The 14,768-nt window shown below is 38.0% G+C and overlaps 1 protein-coding gene across 4 annotated transcripts in view; it reads right to left on the bottom strand.

Annotated features, from left to right (window-relative positions):
- Window positions 1–2,485: 2,485 nt before the first annotated feature.
- ARHGEF2 (Rho/Rac guanine nucleotide exchange factor 2) overlaps window positions 2,486–14,768 on the bottom strand; it is a 924,267-nt gene continuing 911,984 nt past the window's right edge. For all 4 annotated transcript variants that reach the window (XM_044079827.1, XM_044079829.1, XM_044079828.1 and 1 more), the window contains one exon: window positions 2,486–7,479. In XM_044079827.1, the coding sequence (XP_043935762.1) occupies window positions 7,391–7,479 (89 nt within the window). In that variant the 3' untranslated portion in view covers window positions 2,486–7,390. The remainder of the gene's footprint in view (window positions 7,480–14,768) is intronic.

The raw sequence follows: 14,768 nt of genomic DNA, 5'->3' as shown, positions 1-14,768 counted from the left end.
CCATAACAACCCTAAGCTAATTGCTGATGCCTTTAACAACTACTTCATTGAAACCATTCAAACTCTAGCTAAAACAATATCACCTGTTAAGCACTAACCCATTAATCACCACAAACAGCCCAGTTCCCTCCTTTCATTTACAACCCATACCTACATCCTTCTGCACCCTCCTTCAAAAACTCAAACCATGCACCCCTTTAGCTGATGGTCTACCAGCCGAATAACTGCAAACAACAGCGAAAGCCATTGCCTATCCCATTTCCATCCTTATAAATAGAACAATTACAGAAAGCACAATTCCTTCCATCTGGAAAGTCTCTCATATCATCCCTCTACATAAGGGTGGTACTTGTACTGAGATTTCTAACGTCCGTCCAATTGCCTTACTCTCTCCAATAGCCAAAATAATGGAAAAATGCATCCATCAACAACTACTTGACCACCTTCACCATAATAACTTACTTGCTAACTGTCGGCATGGTTTCAGGCCATTTCATAGTACCTCCACTGCCCTACTATCCTTTTCTGACTGTATAAACAAACATCGTAACAAAAACTCTCTTTCTTCTGCTCTGTTTATTGACCTTTCAAAAGCTTTCGACATGGTTAACCATCACCTACTTATGGACATATTAAAAGCCCTATCCCCTTGACCCACAGGCATTACTTTAGTTTAAATCCTACCTAGAAAATAGACAGCAAGCAGTACTCTGGGATAATAACCTATCTCTGCACCTCCCTGTTAACATTGGAGTACCTCAGGGCTCTATTTTAGGCCCTCTTCTCTTCTCAGTTTTTATTAATGATTTAAATACCAAAATTCCACAAGCCACCTGTATACAATATGCAGATGATTCTACTTTAATATGTTCAGCTGAGTCCCATACCTCTCTCCAGACCCCCACCCAAACAGTATTTAATCTTGTTGAAAACTGGTTCATGCAACATTGCCTTCTTCTTAACCCCAAAAAAACAAAATTATTGCTTTTTGCTCCTACTCAAAAGTCTGCACAATTTCACTTCACAGTAACCTCCAACAATGGAACTATCATAACTACAGACACTACAACCCAACTCCTAGGAATTATAGTAGACCACAACCTTAGCTATGATGATCATATTAATACTACTATAAAATCTGTCAACAGAAAACTTGGCTACCTTTATAGAATCAAACCCTTCCTTACACCAGAAGCTAGAACTACTATAGCCCAGACCCACCTTATCTCTACCCTGTTCTACGCTTCTGCCATTTATACCAATCTATCTAAAAGCAACCTTAGCAAACTTGCAACCAGCTATAACAACATTGCCAGATTTGCCACTGGTACCCCTTTCAGAACCCACCACTGTCTCAACCTCAAACAACTAGGATGGTTAGAACTACAGAACCACCTACTTTATCAACAATACACCATCACCCAAAAGATCCTTTACCACCCCAAGAATACCCCAATTCTCACTAATCTGATTACCAGATATAAAAATCTGCCAACACTACGCTCAGCTAATAAGCTTCTAGTTTCCACTATTAAATCAAACAACCAGGCAGGGGAGTCACTATTCACTAACACAGTGGGAAAAACCTGGAACCTGCTTCCAAAGGAACTCACATCTCTTTCTTCCACACTGCTTTTCAAAAAATACCTTAAAGAATACTTTACTACACACTGGCTATGTCCCTGCTCTAACCCTGACTAATATCTAAATCCCCATCTCACTCTCCCTAGACTTTTCTGCTCTGTTGTTCTTTTACGTTTACCTGTGTTAACCAGTAACCTTGCCTCTAACTAGTATTTAACAAGATTTCCTTCCTAGTACTTTAATAAAGTTTTCTTATTCTAAATATGCTATCCTCTACTGTACTAGATATAAATTATAATGTCTGTACATCTGTGAAAAAAATGTCTGTACATCTGTAAAAAAAAATAATATATATATTTTTAACTTTTTATTTCTGTTTGCTATTTGCATGTAATTATATATGTCACTGCCTATGCTTGGAGCTTTTCTCCCAGGGCCTCTACTGAAAATGGACATATATCCAGTTAGTCTAGCCCGGTCAACAAATGTAAAATAAATACAAATAAATAAATTTTACTGCACAATTAAAAATATAAACTTTTTATTTTTTCAAAGGATACATTAATACAAATTCTCTTACTCGATCAAATTGCTAAGTTCCAAGTAGTAGTACTTATAAACTTTTCATTCCTTTTGTTCATGATTATTAAGGTGAGAGACTGAGCAGTATGAAAGATGCATTTTGCATGCAGTCATCACTTGTGATGCATATCAAGGCCTACAATACATAATGTAGATGTTCAGCTTTCTGTACAGTCAAACATTTGTACACATCAGCTATTATAACCACAGATGGCCAGATGCTCTACTTTGTTCAAAAGGATCTTAAAAAAGGCTGATTCTAATGTGACTGGCACTTTATATGTGGAGAAAAAAATGAGATGACACTCGAGCAACCATATAAGTGTAACTATTTGCTTTATTTTAAAATGTAAGCACAAATATATAGATATATACATATATAAAGCAAACTAAAAAAAATTTACACAGACTTCAAAATGTACATGTAGATGCAAGACAAAGGCAAACGTGGACATGGGATCGCATTCTCTTGTGCCTGTTCTGCCTCCAAAGCACCACCTGGGGGGAGAGAACCAGGCTGTCAATAATTCAAGCAGCTTTGAAAACCAGACCTCCCCTACTCCAGTTAATTAAAATACCCTGAAATGTATACCTCATAGTATTTAACAGTACAAAACCATTTAGTATTACTGCAGTTTCAACAGGAAGCTTCTTTTCTAATGGTGAAAGGCAGTTAGCAGCATTAGGCAATCTAGTGAGTTTCTAATTCTCAATATTCTGCCAAGGAACTGCAAACACAGTGTACTGGTGAAACTGACACATGGATCACATCAATGTACACATGGAATGTTTCTGGATCACGTGTACATAATGAGGAATGAAGATGCCATTGATGACAGGAAAAAAAAACAGAATTGCCTTACAGTATTTTACAATAATTTTACAGGGTCACCAATGATGATTCAGTAATATACCAACAAGAATCAGAAGTACGTTTTTTTTTAAGTCACTGTGAGAAAGAAGTGAACACTTTAGTAAGCGATTGAAATCAGCTGTTTTAATTAAATTTTGAATATATTATTAGCTGGGGCACTTAACCACCTGAGATTGTGCCTCTCTTTGGGTACATTACTGTTTCTCACTATACAACCTACCGGCCACAAATAATCAAGCTCTACAATCACAGATGAGTGGAAGTATATATACTTTGGCTCTAATTATACATATATGGATGCTAGAAGTGAAGAAAAAAAGAAAATGCCTTAAATAGATTTTAACCAATGTTTTCTGGAATGCAAGCACATCTCTCTCAACCTCTTAGAGCAAGAAATCTGGACAAAGCCACCAATAATGGGGGGACAAAGGCACAAAAATATGGACACTTTTAAATATTGCTCTTGCAAACTTAGAGAGCTGATAATCTAATGGGTTTTGCATTATCATGAATTTTCTGAAGAATATGAAGTCTGAAACTCAAATGCCTGCCATCATTTTCTGAATTCAGTCCTCAGTGATTTGCCAGAAAAACCACAGTTTTTGGAGAAACAGGCCAAAACTATGGGGCAAAAACCTGGACAATTCAGAGGTATGAATGCAAATATGTTACCAAAATATACCATAAAGAGAAACAATTTATGGGCTACCATGAGGCACACAGCATTTAAACAGACCAGGTTTTATTTGTTTCAGTGGCACAGTTGACAACTAAGAATCACGTTATGTGAGTTTTATATGAGTTACCACTAAAAGCATTTTATCATTTGCTGAAATGCTGGCGTTTATTTTCAAGTGTGGTACAGTTTGTCAAATTATGTAATGGTTAAAGTTCATTAGATTGACAGTTACATAATTCAAGGGTTTTTGCCCTTTATTCGAGTTTGTGTAACCTTGGCGTTAGAAGTGTGGGGGCACAGTCTCCATGTCAGATGGTGTGGTGGGTGAAGCACCCCATGTAAAAGTTTTTTTGTTTTACATTTGGTAATCACAAATGTAACCTATTGGTTTTCATTTGCGATTACTTTTTTTCCAATAATTTTAGTGGCAATTAATGGTAATCTCCAATGAGTTTTTTCAATGTTTTGTGTTTTGATCAAACTCACCAGTAATTATTCATTATAAACTCATTTTACATAGCAGAACTTCCACTTCAGATGCTTAGCAAGCTCTCATCATTGTACGCTTTCTGTAAAATCTCATACCTCCCCTCCTGTGAACCTAATAAATCATTTCTTGTGCACAAGTTTGTGCAATGCCACTTTGAAAGTGAAAAGTGTCCCACAAAAGCAGTGATTTTTGACACTTCAATGGCACAACTAGTAATGCAGGCAAGAGAGTATCCTGAAAGACATGGGTTCAAGCCCGAAGACAGGCACTATTTTCACATTTTTGCTAGTAGAAGTTTCAAAAATATGTACATTTTCACTTCTGGTGACTCTAATAAAGCAATGTTCTTGTTCTGAACTTTTTTTTTGTCTGTCCCTCTTATAAGCATGTATCTGTGTGATGTCTCTCAAGTAAACATGCAGGTGTGTAAGGCTTTATATACCAAAAACTTCATTTTCTGATGAATGACACATTACTGATGCACCTGCAGGCACTGCCAGTCTAAACCTAATCCAGACCACTGACTTTTATACATGAACCCTTTACATTTTCACTGGTGCCCTGGAATCTAGTCTGGTCCCAGAGATCACCATTTCCAGCAGTATAATGTGTACACCTGTTGTGACAATCACTCATCACTCTTCCTGTAAGTGACAGGGTCTCTAGTACAAACCATCAGGGAAGTCTTAAGAGGATGCTAATGTGAAAATCATTTCATAATTTAACATTACTCTCTTTTTTTCGTGCAAAAGGATTCCAGCTCCTGCACATTTTTATTGCACGCTATCCTGGTGTATGCTTCAAAATTAGGATGTACATCAAGGGAATTAGCACAATACAGAAACCTCAGTGCTTGTATAAATATAATCCATCAGTCTCATGTCTTGCTCAAAAAAGAAAGTTTATATAGCTTTTTTATTATTTTCCAGCAATAGTATGACAATCTCAATACTAGATTCAGGTGAAACACAGACTAGTCTGAGGAGCTGAGTTAATATTATATCATTCAAATGAATCTGAATTACACTTACCTGAAGTGTAAGAACACAACCTGGCATTTCTAGTTTAATACATTTAAAAATCATCTGACCCCTTCACCCCAACATCAAGCGTTTATTGCCCTATTGTCCTTTTCTTTCTTGCCTTGTTCCAGTATATAGGGATACCATGAGAAGAAGGCAAGAGCCATTGAAAGCAGCTGTAAGTTGGAAGATGTTAAGATATTCTTTCTGTATGATCTTAACACTGTCAGCCTGCTTTCCAAAAAAAACAGTGTGCAGGATCCGCTATGTTGAGCCAGTGGTGGGTGTAGCATTCCAAACATCTACACTACTTGGTTGCAGTGAAGTGATCACTCTGGTAAGCTTTCATTCCACAAAATTACCATGCATAGAATTGAATTTCCATGTCTTCCTTCAGGTTGGACTCCTGCTGTGGGACACTGCCAGCACTGTTCCCCTAGGATGGACAAGTCACACTTGACTACTAATTTTCATCTCTTTACAGTCAGTATTTCCAGCTCTGGGTCACTGGCACCTAGTCAAGGGCAACACCTCTACATTGTGGAGCCAAGCACTTAATACTGACTCCTTCTAAACTAGTGACTGATAATGACTCAGTGCACACCTACTCAAAGTTTACAATGGCATAGCAACTTCAGAAATTCAAACAAAGGTTGCTGGCATATGGTTTAGATTCTAGTCTGTTTGCTTCATCCTGGGATAACAGAAAACTTGACAGCAATGTAGAGATACCTTTAAATTCTGACTCCAAGCCATTTCTGTTTGCAGGATACATCACTACATCTTTACATATTTTGAAGCATTAAGTACATTATGGTGAAAGGAGAGACTGGAACGTTTCCTGTAAAAGTTCCAATTTCCTATAAAGTATACAAATCAAACAGAGCATAAGTCTATGGAGGGGACATATACCTCTGAAACAGAATTTCTGACTTTCATTCTTATTTGTTTTTTCTGCCAGTTTTCAGACTATTAAACCAAATCCAAATTAGTGCATTCAGAAAACAAATGACCACTAGGCTGTCAGCTAGTTCTGTGGCCGTGACAACAGCAGAACACTACCATGAAGAACATGTCATGTTGAATCATGCAGAGGTGGGGATTAGACGCTTTGTAAAATCTGGGCATTTGATAGTTAACAAGAGTGCATTCCACTTTTTCTTACTGAATTTGTGCCCATCAGCAGCAGCTTTTTAAAGAGATGTCTTATAGTACATACCGTAATTGATAAAAAAAAAATCTACACGCAACATAATTCATGAAGCCAAACATTTGCGAAACAAACAACAGTTCCAACTGAAACAAGACAGGTACTGCTGAAAACTGGAAGGAACTTTTCCCCTTCATTTGAGGTACAGTGACCTCAGACCTGACTATATTTGCCAGGGATGGGAGGCACTTCCCTTTGTATGGGGATAAGGGAGGCTTTGCCTTCTTGTGGAAGTGCCATTTGAGGTTTTCAGCTTTGGCATTGTTATTCGGCCATCTTGTTTTTCACTGACATCATAGACCCCCTATTTTACTGCTGCTGTAAATGCAGCTCTTGTACTTACAGTCAGAGATCCAAATGCCATTTGCTACTGTCACCACATCCTAGTATTTCATTAAGTCAGACTGGCCACTGATTCTCAGAAGCATAGACTAGTCAGTGTTCCTCATAAAATGAATATCCCCATCGGCTGCCAGCAGTAAAAATGTATACTACCTATCAATAAAACAAATGACAGGGGAAAGATGAAAAAAAATAATACATACCAAGGTACAACATGGCTTCTCTAATTTCATTTTTTTCAATTCAGTAAACAAACATGTTCTTAACAATAAAGTAACAGAAAAAAATCCCCTCAATTATTTACAAGACTTGGTTTTAAAAAAATAAATAAGGTTCTCTGAAACCAAATGTTTGCAATGCTAGTTATTAGCAAACCGTTTTAAGTAAAAAGCCCAGTGATATCAGTACTTTAAAAGCCCTTTGCTGCAAATTCGCCCACCCCATAAAATGTCTTTGCAACTTATCACAGTGCTCATCATGTCCTCACATATTTTCTACAATATTGACGCTTCTCTGTGCATTTCTGAATGTCACATTTTTTCCGTTTTATTTTGCACTGTGAATTCTGGAATTGTTTTCCCTCACAAAGTCCTTTATAATTTTTTGGCTACTGGCTGTCCTCAGTTGCGGGATCACCTGGCCGTGCCTCCTGAGTTCCTTCAATCTCTTCTGGAATGTCTTGCATTCTTTGATACTCTGAAAAGAAAAAAATCAAATAGTGTACTTCACATATGAGAGTTTTCCACTCTAGACATAAATGAACATTAGTAATGAAAAAACTACATCAGAAAAAAATGTCCATTTATCATTTTTTGCCTTAACATACTAGCACTACATGTCAATAATTTGTAATCATAGTAAATGGAGTTAACATACTTTTTTAAACAAATGTGTAGTGTTTAATGAATATGTCACTGTTAAAATAAGCTTCATCAATTATGCTTATGGCACATCATCAGATTAAATTCCATTAAATTAAAATCTTTACAAACTAGAAAGAGATCCATCTTCCACTGAAAAGCTAGACATGCTATGCAGTGGAATCTATATTAACAGAATGGCTTTTTCTACTTTTTTCTCTTTACCATCTTCACTTATTTTTCTTTAAGATGTCTCACTCCATTCTCATTCACTGCATACAACAGTGTTACTTTTCAATCATTTTTTAGCTTTGCACAGTCTGACAACTACATTATTTGATGGAAACGATCAAACTGACATTATAAATTACAGTCCATTTGGCTGACATGACTTCTCTCAGTTTGACTCACTGTATTAATATTAACATTATACACCAACATATGTGTTGTTTTGCTTCTGGTTATTAGACATAAAACTTTACACACTGGGCACACAAGTCCATTTACCTATTCGTGTACAAAATGCCTGTATATTCCCTGAGTTGTCTATTTTGACCCAGGTACATGGATGCAACTTATCTGCTAAAAAACAAAGTTAATCAGAGAACAGGTGGAAGAATTTCAAGCAACCATACTTACCTTTTTAACAGGTCCACTCTGCTGATTTCAGGTATCCTAATTTCCTCAACATATTGTGCCACATACTCATACAGTAGAAGACAGCAGCTATGTGGTTGAACTAATGCAGCACTACTTTTGGCCGCAGGGCTTTTTTATCTGATGGTGCACACCATAGTACTCCAGGACATTATTTGCTATGACATTAGTTTGGAAATGTGCAAATTCTACTGCAGACAGCTGTCAGCAATACCTAATTTTTGCCTGCAGCAGTATCCCCTAACCTCTGCCAATGCTTGTCAAACAGTACAAAAACTGCACCACCCTAGACAAATGTGATAAGATGGCTACTGACAGCTCACCCCGTCCCCAAAACCTCCCTCCATCCTACATCTGGCATTTTTGCTCTACCATGCTAAACAAATTTGGATAACCTCCATCACAAAATGCATCACTTGTCCTTCAAATTAGATTTTTAATTCAGAGCCTATTTTCATGAGCTGGTCGTAGCTCAAGTGGATGTAAAAGATCCCACACCATTTACTGAAAAGAGTAGGGGAATTTCTCTGGCCGGTACAAATACCACTGGCCTAGTGGGACTAGCCCAGTGAACGAAGAATAAAAAAATGAATACACAAGTAAATAAAACAAAATGAAACACAAATGGACATATTCCTTTTCTGTTAACAGACCAGAATATCCACATTAACTAAGGACAAAACAGAAAAAAATCCAACCTAACAGAAAAAAGTCCAAAAACATAAGCACTCAACTATAACACAATCAGCTGTGATCTAGAAGATGAGGATGTATTTTTGTTGGGGAACGTCTTGTGGAGCATCTCTTGATTGGCTGCTCCCATCTCAAGTTTCTCATTAAATAAAGTCTTTTTTATTAAGTCAAATCAGCTCTGTCAAGGTAAGTTTAATAAAAATGTAATGTGACACCTGTGTGTTTCAGATAATGGCAGATGAAACTGAAAAAATTGACTTTGAAGGAGGAAATGATTAATGGTATCAAACAAGAGGTGAAGGCTCATCCATGACTTGTGATAATACTAAAAACTGATCTGACTTATGGTTGAAGAAGTGGGATCCATGTTGGAAGGGATCAATTGAGACTTGTGGCAATTAACAGCAATATTGGCTGGACATGTAAAACATTTGGAAATAGCTGAAGCTCAGGAACGTCAGTGATTGCAAGTACGACATGCCACGATTCTTGAGAAGGCACTGGAGCTTGTTAGAGATTTGGGATAGATGGAGCTACAACTGGTTTTAATGGAGAATAAGGCTCACAGAAGGACTTTGTGACTGGTTGGCATGCTACAAGGACAAGGAGGAGTCAGCATGTTGGACTTTTTTAAAACCAAGACGGTACTGAGGACTGGTTTCACGAACACTTCTCTAGGAGTTCAGAAAGTGGGTTGATTGCCAATTGACTCAACTTGAAGGAAAGTATGGAAATCCAGGGTTATTCTGGTTCAGTATATATCATGCCATGGAAAAAACAGGTCACGTAGCAGTTATAGCAACAGGGAAGGTAATTTACTGTAGATTGATAACCCAGTCACAAAGATCATGACTTTTTTGATTAAGGATTACGTGATGGAAATTAAACTACAAACTGACTTCATCTCCTGTACTGAAGATGTTTTTTTTTTTCTCAGATGGAATGGTTATGTTTACTAGTAGAGAAGAGATCACAGCCAAATTGGGGAGAATCTGCAAACCCAGTCAAAGTGGATAACGAATAAAAGTGAAAAGGAAGATTGTTTTGTATGATGTAGTTATGGCATGATAGCTGCACAGGCTGAACATTTCAACATAAATACACATGGAAGAGGGCTCATCTATGACACTAATGGTAAATAAGGAAGAGCAAACGTGTTCATATTTGTTTTAATGGGGAATTAAATAATAGTGCTATAATTCATTTAGATACTGATGTCTTACTGGAACTCCTCTATGGTCCTTTGTTGCCATAACTGCTGTAGAAAAGAGATAGCTGCTAACTTCAGTTTGTTCCCTAGAAACAGGGCATTCCAAGAAGGGAGTAACAATCCAGAAATCTATATACTCAGAACAGACAATGGCTAGAGACCATTAGATAGCCTACCACATGGGATAGGAATAGGGTGGGATGAGACAGGGGAAGAGGATGGGCAAGGGGTGAGGGTGCTAGCTTAGTCATGGTAGACTGAAGGTTGGGGTGGCTTAGACCCAGAGTCTCCACACATTAGCTCTCCTTTTCCCTGCAATATTTGATTTTCACTGGCCTTTGTGTTTTTGACTTGCTGACCAGTTGTTTGTCATCTGTAAAGGACTGGTGTTTGTAAGTGTAACTGAAATAGGAAGGTGGATGACTTGCTTCGCTCATCTTCCTCATTTCATCTGACTCTGAAAGTTTTTATGTCCAAATACTGAAAATGAAAACTTTTTAACTCATTCCCTCTAGTACAGGTCTTTTGAATGTGTACCTTGAGCTCCTAGTGGACTTGGCTTCAGTATTAAAAAAAAAAATAAGTTACCACCTTACAGTTCAAACAAATATTCATGTCTCTGGAACTGTGTTACTAGAAAACAGTAAATGACAAACTATTCAGGATAAATTCTCTTTATATTTGTGGCATTTATTCAGTTTGATGCTTTAAACTGGATTTTATAAGCCAAAATAAAGACAGTGAATATTAATTTTTTAATGTTGCATAAACAACTTGTGATACCTCAGTAACTACTCAAGCAAGACACATATGGCCAAGTAGGAGTTTCCTCATAGAGTTGTGAGCTTTCATATGAGGCTATGCAGTTCTCTCTGTGTTACCTGAATGTTGGGAGGGTGGCTTAATGGTTAAGGTGTTTGCCTTACAAACACGAGGTGCAGGGTTTGAGTCTCACAAGGGATAATTGGCTAGGCTTAAAATGGCTCACAAGGGCAGTTAGCTTAGTACTAAACTATGAACTATGATATTTAGTGAAATATAAAAATTATTGTAATACAAATAAACAATATACAAATAATACTCATTATCTCTTTAGCTGCATTAGACAGAGGTCAAATATCAACACAATTGCCTTTGCCATCATGCATGCTTTAAGATGAAATCTTCTGATACCTTGTATGTAAGCATGGTTTTGGAATTAATGCAAATATGAACAAGCAATATTTAATGCCTAGAGGCGTCAGTAGAAGTTAACTGCAGAAATGCCTGGAGGCGTACTTGGCTGTAATTAGTTAATAAGAGTGTGTTTAGTAACTGCCTCTTTACTTCTTTGACAATGGCTGAATTTGTAATCATCTACATCTAGAGATTACCACCTCAAAGTCACTACCCTGGAAGCTGCATCCACATTGGCACAGCTGCACATGATCAAGTGTTTACCCACCTTTTGGTCATTGTGGGTCAGCCTCAAAAGTTTTACCTTCAGGGTACTGTCTGGTACTGGTGGGTGCTGGGACCAGGCATGAATTTAAACCCTTTGGCAGTATCCAGAGAGATGAAAACAGGGTCTGAACTGAATTCTAATTTTTTACAATTTTTGGCAGGGTTGTTGAACTCTATAAAATCTGTCTAATTTCCTTGGAATTGGGGGGGGGGGTTGGGAGGGGTTAGTAGTCTAGTTCTAGTAAAACCACCAAAAAAAAGAATCCTTGAATTCTTCACAGGTATGTGGAACCTATGCAGTCTTTGGTCACTCCAAACTCAGAAGGTCCAAATACTGTTTGTTAGTAAGGTTGTTGAGCGTTGGCTAGCACATGTGATTAATTTTTTTTCTCTCATGCTACACTATGCACTTCTTTTTCCCAGAGTAAATCCAAGCTAGTTACCACTCTGCATGGAACTGCAGAACATCATATATGTACTCTGCAGCATTTAACTACAGCCAGTTGACTGCGCGCCATTGCCAAAGGTGCAGTATATATTTTACTGTATTATAACGTATAACTATAGATATAATAAAGTATTATATTGCACATTGTATCGTGCAGTATATCATTTAATGTTTTATAGCTTATAACCACTATCTTGCCCTGTAGAACAGTACTATCTGCCGTGCTGTTTGTTAGCGAACGCTAGAGAGTCATTGTGCTATTATCAATGACTTAAGAGCACAGTAAAGTGGACACTGTCCGTGTATGAGCTGTAATATTTATATATAACTTCTAGCCCCTGTTCCTAAACTTACAAGCGGCATGATACACTTTTTGGTCTCAGGGCTTGCCAAAGGTTAGGGAGAACTGTGTATGGGGAATTTCCATGTGCAATATCACCTAGACCCTATCACCTAATAAGTGATAACTAATAAGCGATACTAATAAGCGAAACGCCTCATAGTTTGGCTCCTGGGCTTACCGTGTCCTAGCTTCTAAGCTAGCATAGATTTGGCGCTTGGGCAAGAAGTATGATATAGCGATCGTGATAAAATAGCATGAATCTGGTATTATTAAAGGGGAGCTCTTAACATAACCCTGTCAGAGTCCTAAAGTGCCTAGCCGCCTCTCCTAATTTTTTACACTACTACTACTATATACGCTATTTTGGCCGTATTGCATACAATGTACTTGCTTAGTTTAATCACATGGAATCACTGCTTATTGCTTGATTAAATGCCAATAAGCCTTGCTATATGTCTATAAATCTGTAATGAACTGTTTTCCATCTGCTGGTTTGAACTTGAAAGCTGAGAACTACCAAACTGTATTTAATATGTCTGCTTGATTGCTAGAATTTGAATTGCTCTGTGTACTACCCTGTCTCTTAAATGTCTGTTTTCTTACACCTTCATTGAGTCTCTTGTCCCCACTGTTCATAGGTTTGAATCATCTATCCTGCACTAAAACCCTAAGAATCTACCTACCTGGTGAAAGGACCCACTACAAACAGACCAAACCAACTTCTCTTTAGAAAAAAGACTTGCCGTCCAGCTTAAGAACCCAGTTCTCTAGGAGGCAAGGAAGTATGTGTTAACCAACAGAGTAGTTCTTTTCAACACTTGCTTAATATCTAGTGCTTGTATGACACGCTACCTAGCCAGGATACCCAGCAGCCATACTCCCTTCTCTATTCCCTAAATACCTATACATATGTTTTTCTCATTTCTTACTCTTGTGCTGTCTCCTGTAATTAATCTACAGTAGCACTCGTAAACCCTTTAGCTTTTATCTCTGCTCCCTTGCGTCTGTTGCATTACAATATATGACCACTAGATGGCAGCCTAAACTAGGATAGCCCCTTGTACATCTATCCTTCCCTACTTATTTTTTTTTCCTTTGAAATAAAAGCTCTGTCTCAGGATTGAGCATTTCCCTCCTGCCCTATCTTTCCACTAGCTTTGCTCTCTGCAACCACTTACTTTCTCGACATTCTTTCCTCCTTTCTCTGCCTGTCCTTCCCAACTAAGGCACCAAGTAGTTAGCGGTTTGCTGATTGTTTCTCTCTCTTCCCTGACTTTCTCGGTTGCCTGTCTGAACCCGCTCCATTCGCCCTGCGGGCTCACTCCACTCCCCTACCCTACCCCCAATTCCCACCCACCCCCAGTGGTCCTAGCTATATACTTCCTGTAACCCCACCCCTTCATAGATTTTATCCTATCACACACAACTTCCACTTAATAGCCCTACCCCTTATATCTCAAAGTCCCTAATTAGATAATTGCTATTCCTGGAATACTCCCTCATCTCTCCCCACCCCTTCCTATTTTGCTTATATTCTACAGCTTCTCTCTTACAGCCACCTTAATCTCACATATATTGTATACAGCTTCTCTCTTACAACCTATTTTACTTTACTTAATTGTACACCTCCTCCCTCTACCTACTCTTCCTCTTTAAGCACTCCCTCCTTTCCCCCACCTGTAATTTACTTACTATACTCCTTTCGTGAATATACCCAAACTCCTTAACCTCATATCCTTATGGCCCTAACACACAAATCTATACTCACTAACATACTACTCTTAACTTCAACTCTTACTTCTCTCACAATACCATACAGATTAACCTTGTTTGAATACTCCTCTCTTCCTGAACACCACCATCCCTACCAGCAAACTCTACCAATTTCTCCCATAAACAACCACAGCCACAGTAACATTACCTCCTCTTCTATCTATATATTACCTAAATACCATAGAGCTACCCATGTTACTTACTTCCATATAAAAAAATGCCCAAACAATTTCTACAAAATCCTTAAGTTTATACAATATCCTCACCAACATCCCCTATTAGATGGTGATATTCATCCTAACCCAGGCCCCAATACTGACATTCACAATAACTTACACAACCAAACACCTCCTCCGATCACTACTTTAAATAAACCCTCTAACTCCCTCCTAATAGCTCACCTTAACATCCGTAGCATTAACAATAAAATTACCCACCTACATGCACTCTTAGATGTGCACTCATTTGATATTCTCTGTATTACAGAAACATGGCTAAAGCCCTCAACTTTGGACCAAGAGATTACCCCTCCTGGATATAATATCTTGAGACTTGACC

This window comes from Protopterus annectens, chromosome 8.part0 (genome assembly GCF_019279795.1).
Source record: "Protopterus annectens isolate FY-2018-M chromosome 8.part0, PAN1.0, whole genome shotgun sequence".
Taxonomy (NCBI): domain Eukaryota; kingdom Metazoa; phylum Chordata; order Ceratodontiformes; family Protopteridae; genus Protopterus; species Protopterus annectens.
This window is presented reverse-complemented; position numbering and strand designations above follow the sequence as displayed.